General features: G+C 40.5%; 1 protein-coding gene across 6 annotated transcripts in view; it reads left to right on the top strand.

Moving 5' to 3' along the window:
- The window catches only part of adgrb2 (adhesion G protein-coupled receptor B2), a 118,289-nt gene that overhangs the window by 92,686 nt on the left and 10,944 nt on the right, over positions 1 to 14,659 (top strand). For 4 of the 6 annotated variants that reach the window (XM_041233842.1, XM_041233846.1, XM_041233843.1 and 1 more), the window contains 7 exons: positions 4,445 to 4,548; positions 5,002 to 5,104; positions 6,635 to 6,785; positions 7,792 to 7,861; positions 8,275 to 8,341; positions 9,724 to 9,809; positions 12,342 to 12,440. In XM_041233842.1, the coding sequence (XP_041089776.1) occupies positions 4,445 to 4,548; positions 5,002 to 5,104; positions 6,635 to 6,785; positions 7,792 to 7,861; positions 8,275 to 8,341; positions 9,724 to 9,809; positions 12,342 to 12,440 (680 nt within the window). The remainder of the gene's footprint in view (positions 1 to 4,444; positions 4,549 to 5,001; positions 5,105 to 6,634; positions 6,786 to 7,791; positions 7,862 to 8,274; positions 8,342 to 9,723; positions 9,810 to 12,341; positions 12,441 to 14,659) is intronic. The other 2 variants (XM_041233844.1, XM_041233847.1) reach the window with 2 other exon arrangements.

Here is a 14,659-nt window from a genome sequence, read left to right as displayed (position 1 = left end):
GGGTAGTAAGTGTTATTTCCTAATTGCTTATGCCTCAAAAGTATAGAAAATGGCTATTATTCCCCACAAACTTTGCTTTTGTGACCAGGACAGTGATATTTAAAAATATCACTATTTCCAATGGGAAAATGGGCATGTGTGTCTTTTCGTTCACATAAAGTCAGAAAAAACTCACTTCTAAATCTTTTGTAGTCATCTTTGTATTACTTTAGTATAAATACATGTTAATTTGGATTCATATGTTGTTTTTTTCTGACTTTATGTGAACGAAAAGACACACATTTGCCCATTTTCCCATTGGAAATAGTGATATTTTGAAATATCACTGTCCTGGTCACAAAAGCAAAGTCTGTGGGGAATAATAGAATTTTCTATACTTTTGAGGCATAAGCAATTAGGAAATAACACTTATTACCCAGGAACAAAAATTGTGTTACATAGTGTAATCTGTCTATAAAAAGTGATTTTAAATGTATTGCTGATAATTACTGCTGGGGAACTTTTCTAATTGCAAGATGTGTTACTATGCATTAGATACACCTGTATAACACATTGGTGTTATTAAAAGTGTGTTAATATTGTTTAGTACATCCTCTGTAACACATGTGTCACACAAGCAATCACTGCAGGACACATTGAGCCTGCAAGGAGATACTCTGAGTCTTCAGAGTTGATAGAATCGGAGACTTTAAAAGTGAGGACTTTATACTAGCGAGGGAGACTGTAGTCTCCGAGAACACCACCTGCATCCTGTAGTTACAAGGTATATCCTACCTTTTTTAGTCCCCAATACCCTCTCTGTATACCAGTGGGTGCAGAGACTGCATTACTGTAGATGACTCTTCAATGGTGCTGGCGTGCTAAAGGGGAGCAGAGCTTGGGTTTGTATTTGTGTGTTTTTTTCACAGTCGAGTCTCTGCCCTGCCCCCCCCCCCCCCCCCACACACACACACACACTGCTTTTGGCCCAGTTTTTTGGAAGCCCCCCTGAACTCCATCACAGTGATTGATATGCAGAGAGGGCGAGCGGTAGGCTGGGAGATGGGAAATTGCCCTGAGGAATGAGCTTTAGTGGATCGAAAAACAGATGGACTTCAGTCACGAGCTCGGCCAGGCCATAGCTGCCACTCCAAGCAAAGCACACACACATAGTTTCAATCAATGTGTGCGAAGCATGCGTTCTGCAGAGTTAGTCTCAGCCGTATGCTTTCATGACACATTTACAGTGAACCCTTAATAATCCCTTTTCAAATTGTCAATTACAGCACTAGAGGCTAGTTGTATCTTGTGCAAGTACAGTTGGCAGAGGGCTGAGTGCTTCAGTGCTATGGAAAAGGGCAGATACAGCACCAGTATCTTTGGTACAGCAGCTGGACTTACACTATGCTTGCTGACATTTTTTATTTCTGCTCTTTCTAGACTGAGTGCCAAACCTTGACCGTCTTGAGTATAGATAGTGCCAGATTGCGTGTTACCAAAACAATTTGGGCACTTTAGATCTTGCATGGTAAGGTTGGGGTTGATCCTTACCAGAACCTGCCATGCTCATCACAGGTTTGATTTTAAACACCTGCTGATTACTTTATTCACGTCATCCTGGCATGCAGAGGAAGGCTTATTTATGCCCTGAGCTTACCTGCCCATCGCTCTGCAGCGAGTACACCTCCAAATATCCAAGCCAGCACACCTCCAAGCAGAGACTGCTGATTTCTGCAAGAGCTGAACACATTGGCAGTTACCCAGTTACTACCATGCTATTACACAGCTGTGCATTCCCTGTACTCTAACTCATATATAATGTTAGCACAGTTGTACCATTCTGCCATGACACCACTGGAGACTCCTTTATGCTGCCATTGCACCATAGCACGACAGCTGTATAAGTTTAAAAAGTAAGCAACAATGAAAATCCTTAACAACCTAGTATTTTACAAAAAAAAATGTATTTATATGTAGATTAATTTCGTGCATTTGTATTGCCACTGACGTTCCACTATATTGGTAGTCAAAGGTTGACATCCACACTCAGCACACCCATGGATAGTGACAGCGAGGGGAGTTTTAGAAGAGCTGGACTTGACATGTTGAACATAGGTTGTTCGTATAATGACGGGTTTCATGTATAGTTGTGTGAATCAGTATATGTAAGTAACTGTCTGCAACGCCCCTGGAAATCACAGTGAAGCGGGACCTTTGTTGCAGCTCATAGTTCTATCTTTAGCTCTGGATTCAACCTACTTTTTGTTCGTTGGCAAGTACAGCACAGCTCAGCATATGATGTTTTTAGCAAGGGTGCAAGAAGTCATTTAGTCAGGTCCAGTCACCTTAGAGCTAGCCTACAAATACAAACACTTGAATGCAGCCAAATGGAAGTACTGGATGCTATGGTATGGTCTTCTAGGGCTTCTTTGTGGTTAATACACTGCTAAGAAAAAGGTAATGTGTTTTATGTCTTTTAACATATAATGTATTTTACAACATGGAAAACCAGTGCAGATACATACAGCTGACCCTTCATATCCATGTATGCATCGCAAGGTACCTGAAAGGCTAAAAGGATTTGTAAGAAATTGAGAGTTTATCAGATTATAGATCAATGCAATTTGATTAGTCTTGTTCACTGTAGAGTGTGACAGAGACAGACAGACAGACAGAGAATCGAGTTCACAGTTGGATTTGTTTGCTCATCTCCGTGTGCGTGAATCTATGTTCTCTTCCTGTCACTGTGTTTGTCCCATAGCTGGTCATGATCATTAATATTCTGCTCCAGCTTGCTTCTTGACTCTTAAGAGCTCAGGCAGTATACAAGTCTTTGCTTTCCTTGTAAACAGTGAATTAGAATGAACAGCATTACTGGGACAATCAGAGACTGAAACTGCGATGCTGCCTTGCAGTTTCACAATATCATAAACTGTGAAGCCAGGCACAGCTCAGGTAGGAATAGAAGTGTGGTGCTGAGGTAACCATGGAATACACTTGTACTGAAAAATACTGAAACATGCCATCAGACCAAATGCAGCAAGGCTGTTAGGGATCAAACATACACCATTTTTGGAGGAACAGGTTACCAAACAGCATGCTTGCAAGGAATTAATGTTCCATTTTGTTCATTCATCAATGTGACCACTCTCCTTGTAAAGCAGACATCACCTTCCGTAGAGGTACTAGGGAGATGGAACAAAGCAATGCGTTTTTCAGTAGCTGAAGGTGAATGACTTATTGAATAGAAAGTGCAGGTATATTTACTAGAGAGAGAGCTCTGATCCCTCATAGAATGACAGCATGAGCGTTTATTAAAATGGGAACCTAACGTGGGACCTGTGACAGATGTATAAATGAACCAAGGCAGTGGAATCCCCAGATTCTCCTCCTAATCCCTCTTGAGACGAGAGGATCTGATTCGCCTCCCTGTACAGTTTGATTGAATTCTGCCAGTCGGCTTGTTCATTCATTGCACAGAATTGCGCTGAGAGGCCCCAGCCATGTTTAAAGGGAGTCGTATTTCATGTTGGGATCCTTACTGTGGTCACGGTCGTCTCTGGTTTGGATAACAACCTTTGATGGGGAAGAAGCGGAGTAAAGTGATACTTTATTACTGGCTGTCAAATGCAATTGGCTGCTAGGTTTACATAGCGTGCCAGGTTATGTAGATGGGCCTTTAGGTCTGTGGGAGAAGGCTTTTTTTTGTTCTGCTCCAAATTATTTTATAAGTATGAGCATTAAAAGCTGAAAACGAGTGATCGGTGTCTGTGTTCATAAGCTTCAAGATATTCTGCTGTAAGGTAGGTTTTAGAAATTTGTTAAATGCAATTCTCTGCTAGTATGATGTTTCTTTTACTTTACAAAATGGGGCCTCTGTTTTTATATTATATTATATGCATTTTATATAAAAAAAATTGTAACAGCTTTTAAAAAAATGCATTGTGGTAAAATACTGTGTGCAAATTACAATGGGATTCCACTGTTATTGCATGTGGGTATTCCATGCTGTGGTGCTGAGTATCTTTGAGATATGCAGGCTTGTTATCTGTGTTGTGGATCGTCTCGTATTGGGTGTATATCACAGCCTTTGTTACATGGTGTACACGGGGTCGGGGTCAATTCCTGTTTTTCAGTTGCAATTCTATTTCCAATTCCTTTTTAAAATCAATTTCCAATTCCCTTTTAATCAATTCCAGTAGATTATTGATCAAAATTGCAATTAGCAGTATTCTGTTAAACTGAGCTTCTCACAGTGGCAACAAATTAATCGTTAAATTGGCTTCAAATCAGAGCAGATGAACCATCGCAATTATTATGTCTCTAAAATTTCCTTGGATGGAATTGGAATAGGGAATTGATTTTAAAAAGGAATTGGAAATCGAATTAGAATTGATTTACACAAAGGTGATCTGACTTGGGATGTGCAGCAAAGGGTCAGTGCTGATGTTGGCTTTCATTGCAGGCTATGGGTCCTTCTGGAGTGCCCTCAGTCCCGCTAATGATTGGGTGTGCAATCTCATGCGTGGCCCTGCTCATTTTGTTGGCTGTTTATGTAGCTTTTTGGAGGTGAGTCAAACTGTTAGACCAGTTCAAACAGGTGGCTGGGGGATCCCCCCAGAATATACTGAAATGTTCTAATGCAACACATATGTTTAATGTATGAAAGTGGTCTTTCACTGCTGGGGTGAGAGGCAGACCTTATGATGCGTTTACTTTTACTCCAGCTTACCTTTCTTGTTTGCGATTTGCCTTGTCCTCAGTTCTTGGCTTGAAACCAAGTTTAAAAAGGGCTCCCTGAATCAAGAACCTTCTTATTAGACCATTAGGGGTGGGCTGCCCTACTGAGGTCAGAGACCTGGCATTAAAACGGGCAGTAACATCATAGCATTGCATGGTAGAGTATGCATTGCATTCTCCCATGCCACAATAGGAAAGCACGTCCCTTTATCTTCTGAAGTACTTCTCCTGCTGGTAGTCATATTGTGCCAAAGTGTCTGTGGTCTGTTGTCTTTGATACAGGTATATAAAGTCAGAGCGGTCCATCATCTTGCTCAATTTCTGCCTGTCCATCTTGGCGTCAAATGTCCTCATTCTCGTGGGCCAGTCGCAGACTCTCAGTAGGGTGAGTTGGAACCCCTTTGCTTAGTTGTGGTTGAGAGCCGGTGTTTGTGGATGTAGTCATTGTGGGGAGTGACTGGAAGCACGGGTTACAGCCAGGCATTGCTCAGGTATGTCTTAAACATCCTTCCCTCCCCCTCTGCCTTGCCAGTTGCATTAAGCTGTTCTAAAGTGCGTGATGGCTTTGTGATGCAGAATAATTATTGCACTTTACTCATGACCTTCAGTTATTAGCCCAGGTCTCCAGATCTGAAAAGTCATTGCACCTCCAAGCCCTCTGGTTTTTTTAATCCACTTCTATCAAAATGAAATAAAAGAATCTCCTAGACTGTTAAGCAATTTCAGAAGAACAATTTCACAGGGCAAGGCACATGTGATAGCCCTGAGACCACCAACTTCTTTCATCGTGTAACGCATGATTTGAAACCCAGGTCTCCAGAGGGGAAAGGCTAGTTCTTTACCAGCCAAGGCATTTCATTTTAAAAGTCAATAATGCACGTGACGCAGCGTCCATTGCGTTACGCGTTTGTGCACGCGTAGACTTATATTTTCATGGAGTGTTAACCCCTACCTGCTTACCAACCTGCCTTGACCGCTGTCTGTCACGAGTAACTTAGTTTGCCTGTACAGCGTCTTGTCCTAAGAGCACTTTACCATGCAGATGTTACTCCAACACTAGGCGCCACTGGGACCAGCACTGTACCGGAGAAATGTCACCTCAGATGATCCCAGGTGAACGTCAGATCAGATAGATGTTGGTTGATGGAGTGGAACATATTTTCATCAGGCTGTTAAGTGCACAGTACAGCACATTACATCCATTTGGCAGCTTTCGCTTTTCCAGATGCTTTGAGGAGCCAGCTTAAAACCCCTTTCTGGCTAAACCCTAAGTTGAATTCTGTAGCAGTTAGTTGGAGGTGGTCATCTATCAGAAAGCCCCAGATCGCTGTTTAAAATAGGGGGGCAAGGACATCTTTCAGTTATTCATGCTTTAGTGCTCTGTCTGTCACGCATTAAAAGGCTTTCAGAGTCGAGTCTGACTAAAGACACTGAGATGTTTGTTGTTATGTTGCTTTTTTTTCTTTGCATCCAGACCAAAACCCCCAAACGTTTACCAAAGTAAAAGCATAGCAAAGTGTAATACAGCATTGTGAAAGCATGGTAAAGCAAAGGTAAGCATTGTAAAGAACAGCAAGGTATGGTAAAGCTGATAAATAAACAAGGCAAACCAGGGTACACTATGTTAAATGCAGATTATAACCATGGGGAAATCATGGTAAAACTGCATAAATATTATGCAAAAGGTTTATAAGGGTAAAGTTGGTGCTGTAGAATTGCCAACAGTACACTTTTTTCTTATTCAGCCACAGAATGTTGTGTCCCGTACCCAGGCATGTGGAGGTCCGTGGGTAAAGCTTTTCAATACTGCACCACTTGGCATTGGCTCACCTGTTGTAAAAAGAGCAGCTTTTGGGTTTGAACTTGTCCTGAGAGTAAAACCGCAAGCTGTCTGCCTGGCTTGTGTTGTCCGCAGGGGCTGTGCACGATGACCGCCGCCTTCCTCCATTTCTTCTTCTTGTCCTCGTTCTGCTGGGTGCTGACGGAGGCGTGGCAGTCCTACCTGGCCGTGATTGGAAAGATCCGGACAAGCCTCATCCGCAAGCGCTTCCTCTGCCTGGGCTGGGGTGAGGGGAAGACACGTCCTGGCTTTTGTTTTTCATGTATTTATTTACTGTGGTGCTTGTGAAGGACCCACTGTACAGTGTGCAGAGTCAACTGGTATCTTGACTTATTGGGGTCTGCTCAACTGACCTCAACAGCAGAGGATCTGAATCTGCCACTGCATGGAAATTTCCAAATGTTTTTTTACTGTATATGCCAAGATTATTGGAATCAAACAGGTATCACTGGGTATGGTTCTCTTACAAAAAAAACAGCATTGAGCATACGTGAAGAATCTGAACAATAGTGGGACTATTTTCTTGTATGCATGTTTTCTTTGAAAGCTCATGACTTCCATATCTTGCAAAAGATACGCTGGCTTCCTAGCGATATTTAATTTGTGAGCTTGATCTGCACAATGTTAATTACTCGAACATTGCAGAGGAACCTCATTAGTTATAGCAGAGTATAAATCTGGCTGTTGAAATGAAATGTAATTGATGCTGCCAATCAATATATAATGAAGTAACTTTACCTGACAGCGCGAACGCATTAGGAAGTTCTCTGATGCAGAAGGAAATGTAAATTAGAACTTGGATGTGAAACTACTGAGAAGTAAAGGCATGCATTACCAGAAAGTTGGCTATTGAAACCTGAGAGAAGTGGTAACACTGTAAATACTAATACAGCTACAGTATTATAAGAACATGTAACTAAGGCTTCTATTAGGAACATTATAATTACATTATTACAGGACGCAGTGGTTTAAAATCATTGCAGTACACTGTTATTACTTGTTAATAATCTTCTAACCCTTCTATAACACATGTGTATACAGTTTTGTATAAATCCTTAATTGAAAGTGTGACCAGAAAATCGATACCTTGATATATTGACACTTTTTTTTTCTTTTACAGCCAACAAATCGATACAGGGAAACAGCTTAAAAATTGCCTTAAATTGCCATGAAATCCAGTAGAATCTAGCCTGTAATAAGAGGACTCTTGTTTTGTCGTCGCTGTCCTTTAGGATTGCCTGCGTTGATTGTCGCTGTGTCTGTGGGGTTTACCCGAGCCAGGGGATACGGCACAGCTAACTAGTAAGCCCCATTTGTTCATGTTGCACATTATGAAGAGACTCTATGAGTTATGTAACCGAAGAGCCATCGAATCCAGTATGAAAGGGATATTTTATAACATGTTTGCCTTGTACATGTTCCCCATTGCTGTTTCTGCTTAGATATTCACCAGGCTAACTAATCTAATGTCTTCTGAAAAGACTCCTGACGTGAGCATAATTTCTGCATCTATGGCAACCTTGTGTTAGTAAACAGAAACTCTGTATATAAAGCCACGGCTGCAGTGAGGTCAGAACCTGCCCGTGCACAGCCAGTCACGGCCACTTTTCAAATCAGAGCTTGGCATGACTGTCTTACAGCTTGAACAACTGCTCTTGGGAATGGCATCATTAAAAGCAGTCTGACCTTGCTGTGTTTCTCCTGCTGTTTTCCAGCTGCTGGCTCTCCCTGGAGGGTGGTTTGCTCTATGCGTTTGTTGGCCCTGCAGCAGTCATTGTTCTGGTAGGTTTAAAGCTGGTCTGAGTCTTCCATGGGGGTCCATATCCACTGTTCTCCTTGGCTGAGGGAGCAGCGGGAGGTTCTCACACTCACTAAAAGTGGTTTCTGCTAACAAAATATTCCTATTAATCTTGCCCTGCCGTGCACTTTCGTTATCTCAATAGGTCTCAAATGTGCAGTTTCGGAATATTTAGCATAACAATGTAACAGTAATTTGCCTTAAATCTGCCTCATTTCATTAAAATTTGCTAGAGGTGTCTTCTAATAAATTATTCATATATCTTTTACAAATTCTACAAAACTCAAATGTAAGAGGCTTACAAGTGAATATGGTAGACACACCTTCTCCCAAACCAGCAAACTCTGCAGCCTGCAAACAACCCTTCTTTAAACAGCCAGATCAACATGCGCAGTGACTAAAGAGCAAGGCATACCCGAATGCATGAGCTCCCAGTGCAACCACATGTAAAGATGCCATTCCAATGTAATGATTATTTTTTTTAATTCAGTGTTTGCTTTAATAGTGTTTCAATTACTCTTCGTTTTTTTTCTGTCAACACTCCTGTTGTCACCCCGAGACAGCGTAGTCAATTGCATGGGTCCCAAGGGGGCTGTGGAGGAGGTGCTCCTGTCAGCGTAATTGAATTGGAAGCATCCCAGCAGCGCTTCAACAGCCTCTCGCTTTCTCCTCAGCGACTTTCCAAGTTTACTTAAATAACGGGCTGGTCTTTGACTGGCAGCTGTCAGAGATGGATCACATCTCGTCTGAGGGAGGCTCCTGTTGGCAACAGCCTAGGCCACATCACTTCCAAGAATCACCTCTTGCCCCGGTCATCAGAATAACCTGCATTTTATTTTTGCAAATTTGCAATGCAGGAATATGCAGAATATTTTTAAATGGTTGACATTTGCAGTAAAACAGTGGCAGCCAAAGTTGGTCCTTCCAGTCCTGGTCTTTGTTCTAGCCCTGTATGTTTAATTGACCCATTTAAACCTCCATCCAAACCCTGAAGTAGTTAATTATATATTTGTACCTGTTAAACCTGGAGTGGAACAGTATGGACCGTGATTGGACACCCCAACAGTAAAACCTCTATTATTATTATTAACTTATTGGGACCAGGTAGGGAGGGCGTTAGATGATATACTGTGAAATAAACTATGAAATTGTTTAAATGACTTTACCAATCAAGAAAGGACATAACATGACATAACATAGAGCAGATTGAGGGCAGAAGAGCACATCTTCCTTGACAAGTAGGCTGAACTGGGCACTGCACACAACAGGACAGGTTCACTACGAGCTATTCAGAAAAACTCTGATGCTCTGATAAACTAGGCTATTGCATTTTTCAAAAACTGTGTTCTCTTTGTTCCTTTGTTAGGTTAACATGCTGATTGGGATCGTGGTGTTCAATAAGCTGATGTCTAGGGATGGAATTTCAGATAAGTCCAAAAAGCAGCGTGCTGGGTAGGTCCAGAACATGAATTAAAGCAGGTTCATAGTCTGAACAGCACTGTGTAGATGCACTGTAGCTAATCGAGATTGTGAATGAGGGCTTCCAATATCCAGTGTCCCTCTCAAACATGTGGGTTTGTTTGTTTTTTTGTACAAAAGAAAACAATTACCAGTAATTCATCCGCAGCTTTTGAAACGGCCCTTTTTAATTAAGGAAAGGAATTCGAAATTGGCACTTGCGGTAAGAAATGTGGATGTTATTAATAGTTGCCTAATGACAGCTTGAATTAACAAAAGAGATTATTATTTTTTATTTTGATAATTCTTGGTAACGGTCATGTGCTTTTGGTCAGTTTTGCATATCTATAGATACATCCATATCATTTTACTGCGTTTTTTTTTAAATTTTTGATTCAATGCTTTTTCAACCTCAACCTTTTTAAAACAGCTGCAGTCTCGCTTTTTTCTGAAGTGGACAGGACAAGATTCTCTTCTATCTGATGAGGGTTACTAAGATTTGTTTGCTAAAATGAAAATGACGATTTCAGATCCTGGATATTTCAAACCCCTCCTGTGCAGAATCCATGTGTTAATACCTTATAAGTTTCGTTTTTGAATACGACTAATGTAACCAGTGTGTTCGGGAGCTGCAATGGTTAATCTCACATTTTGCTGTACAAATCCAGCAATTTTATGATATAAAATTAGCTAGAGCTGTCTGAAATGGAGCAATCAGCTGATTATAATAATCAAGGCGGGCGTGGCTGACAGCGGGATTGTAAATCATAATGAAGAGCTGACTCTGTGTGTTGCGTTAACTGCGATACGCAAACATTAGCTCTCAAGAGCTCGGAAAGTGTGTGCCTCAGGGTTAAGTGGAAATGATCAGTGTTATTTGGCGCATTGTTGTTTAGAACACCAGTGTATTAAACTTGATGCGCTCTGCCATTAGCAAATATTGCACGAGAGTATAAAACCTTACCTTTGTGCTACCGTTGTACAAGGCATTGCATTGGCATTGTATTGCCACTGCTGCATTTGACTTTATTTGGTAAGGATTGATATATTGTTAGAGTACGTGACTTTATTTATATATATATAATAGATATATATATATATATATATATATATATATATATATATATATATGACGCACACGTTTGACAACATGCTCTTTAAAAATGTTGTCTCTCTGTGATTTTCTCTGAATAGGACTTGAACAGGTTCCAGGCTTTCTGATGTTAAACATCTGTTGAATTACTAGGGCCGTCTGCGCTTCCAAACCATTTAGGTTCTCCATCGAGCCTCAAAGCATTCGAATCAGATGCCTGATTATTTTTCCAAAGTTCAGTCTTATTTGCTGGAAGTTTTCAATTAAAGCAAAGCCTTTACCCAGGGGATCCGGTGATAGACAGCCCAGTAAGCCATTAAATGTCAATGCAACCTGTAATTCCCTGAACTGAGTGCGCTGTAATTTTGGATAACTGCGGTTCTCACAACAGCGGATTGGTGATGCTTCTGCCTGACAGTTTCAGAACGCCTAAGGGTGGTATAAAAAAAAAACAGTAATATCAACATCAAAACAACTGACTGCTATTCGTTGGCACAGTATATGGTGCAGGGGAACTGGATTTCATTAATAATACAGATCTCTGGTATTTGGTTTGGAACTGTGGGCTCAAAGACCCTGATAGCCAACAATAAGTTCCGTCTCCCGTGACCCAAATCAAATAAAGATTAGGCTAGATTCTCAAAGTCGTTTGCTCCAAATTCTCACTAGCACATTTTCTTTAGGAAGAGAAAAGCCAATTGCAATTCTAAAATTAATTAGAAAAAAAAAAAACTAGCTTCAGGTTATTCACAAGCCCATTTAATTAAATGTCTGAGTTGTTAATTCCTGGTTTGTGCATTTTCTGGTGTGAATAGTAAATAGCTTTGAGAAGTTATCTTATGCAAGTAATTATAACCCTTTTGTAAATGTTAATATTAATATTTCAAAATGAAGTCTAAAGCTTGTTGGGGGGGGGGGGGGGAGCTGTTGTGGTAAAAGTTGCGACAGAAATGTTTCTCAATTAGGGTGTGCTTGATTGTTAGACAGCGAGGTGTCTGAAGTTTACTGTGACCTCTCTTATCCCTGAATGATACCATACTGGACTGCCCCTGATCCTGAGTTTTAATACCCTGCCACTTCGCATTGCAGTGCAGCCTATGACTATCCCTCACCCAAGAACTTGCATTAAGATCTTAATCCTTGCAGCTCCCGTGCCACGCCTACTGTAAATGCATGCTGATGAGAACAAAGCATTCTAGCAGAATCTGTAGCCATAGCACTCGTTACATTTTCTTGACTGTACTCCTGCTCTCTTTCTTGCTGCTTTCTGTTTTCTTGCCTGCCTGGGTTTCTCTTTATTTCTTTTTTTTTATTTTCTCTCTTCTTCTTTCCTTCTTTTTTTTGCCTCATGTTTTTCTTTCTTTTTTCTTTTGTATAATTTTTTTTTTCAATTGTATTTATTTTGGGCTTTTTTATTTTGTTCCGTTTTCAAGTCAGGCGATCGAACCCTGTAGCCGACTGCGTCTCAAATGCTCCAAGTGTGGGGTTATCTCGAGTACAGCTCTCTCCTCCACCACCGCCAGCAACGCCATGTTAGTCCCATCCCATGTACTCAATACCAGTGCCAGTACCGTAAGAATGAGCACCTCTTCAAAGAGCCAACTCTGCGTTCTCTTTCTGCAAAGAGCCTAAAGCTGATTGCGCATCGCCCACGCCACTTACTCTTGATCTGTTTGTTCAACCTGGTTAAAGCAGCGGGGAAATTAACATTGCTGGGAACCCTGAAGGGGGCGTCACATTGGCTCTGACGCTTCCGGGTAGTGGGGTGGGAAAGCGGCAGGGACTGCTTCTCCTCATCGCGCAACAGCGAACCTTACTGGTCAGACACCGAGCGCATTCAAAGTGGATAAGAGGCCGGGCTGGTCTGTGTTCTCCGGGATCGGTAGCCCTGTCTGCCTCTGCTCTGGATTGCTCGGTGTAAAAGCGATTCTGGCTTTAGGGAGATCGGAGGACGCTCACACGCCCTCGGAACATCTGTGTGGGGACCCGCTGCTGTGGGGAGAAAAAAAACCAAAACATCATTGGACTTTCCAAATTGGGGGAAAATAAATAAAAATAATAATCGGTCACTCTAAATTTAACAGATCATTTTAAAGACAATTTTGGTGAAATAAATCAGATTTGCAGTTTGTGAAACGCTTTTAAAAGTTTGTTTTCATTTGTTAAAGACCCGTTTAACCTAAGAGAGTGTGTTTCAGCAACAAACAAAAAAACAGTGCTTCAAACAGGCATTCCTGGCAAATCACTGTTAAAAGTGTTGTGAGCAGGATTCACACATTGTACTTAAAGAAAAACTGAATTAACTGTCCACCAAAAGAATAAACAGTGGTGGCTATTTATAACAGATGCATCTTAATATAATTTTTGTTATGTATGTACTGTTGGTGCATCCATATAGCTTTAGGATCCCTTTATGGGAAAATGTGCTAATATTGATTTAGAATAAAAAGCTTTAATAGGACTAGCACAACTCTTTTACTCTAGAGATCAACTGACCTCATAACGTATTTTTTGTTTTCTAGTTTGCCATGGCTCATATATTATTAACAAATAAAAAAAAAATATATATATATATATATATATATATATATATATATATATATATATATATATATATATATATTATATATTATTATTATTATTATTATTATTATTATTAATATTATTATTTTAGAGATTATTGCATCACACGTGTATTGCTGCGTTAAACAAATGAGAAAATCTGAATCTCAATGAAGAATGTTTAACAGTCCCTTAATTAATTGGGACTCATGGTGCCTCGCAGATTGCTTTCAGCTGGCCAGCACTGTGGAAAGAAAAGCAAGGTTTTTCTTTAAAGAGAAAAGAACCACTTGGTGTTCCTTTGGTTCTTTTGCACGTTGAAACAAAATACATCCACGGATAACTGTCTTCAAAGTAATTGTTTTAATGGTGATGAAGCTTAGTGTGAACCCCCGTGGAGAACCTCTCTGCGGTTTTTAATGCAGGCTTTCCTTCAAGACGCTATGTTTAGCTTGATAATGGCTGTGCTTAATTTAGCAAAGTCAAGTGAAATCCTGCATCCTGCGCTCCACCCTCCCTCACCACTGCGAGAGGAAATCGCGGGATGCACCAGAGTGATGAAGCCACTGTTTAGTCCCAGCTGCATTAGTATCATGAGCAAAGGTTGCAGTTTAGACCACTGTGCATGTGCACTGTCCCTTGAGTGGAATGGATTGTCTAGCCTGGGCGACCCTTTTGTGGTTACTTGCTTGATAGGTTAATAGTTATTACACCCCATGCGAAAGCACAGTGAAGCAGGCATATACTTATAACCAATTAGCAAGAATATCTATATATATATATATATATATATATATATATATATATATATATATATATCTATATATATATATATATATCTATATATAGAACACCTCAATATTAAATATTCTAGTGCAAAACAATATAAGAATACAATGAAACCATTAGCACTACATCCGCAGCCGTTTGTAGGAAAGCCACATGTTAAGGGAACAGTCCAGTGATCAGGATCCCATTCACATTATCCAAAATTGCATGCTTATTCCGGAAAAAAAAAAAATCGCAACAAATAGAAAGAGTGTAACCCGAAGAGCACGAGCTGTCTTTACAGAGCTGGAAGTAGTTGGTATTTCAGATTGCTGTAGAACAGTCTTAAACTCGGTCGTCTCACTGTGTCCGTTTGAAATAAAAACACTTTTTTAATGATTTAAAAAAAAATGATAAAGTG

The sequence above is a fragment of the Polyodon spathula genome, chromosome 32 (genome assembly GCF_017654505.1).
Source record: "Polyodon spathula isolate WHYD16114869_AA chromosome 32, ASM1765450v1, whole genome shotgun sequence".
In the NCBI taxonomy this organism is placed as follows: domain Eukaryota; kingdom Metazoa; phylum Chordata; class Actinopteri; order Acipenseriformes; family Polyodontidae; genus Polyodon; species Polyodon spathula.
Note: the sequence above shows the minus strand (reverse complement) of the source record. Positions and strands in the feature narration are given on the sequence as shown.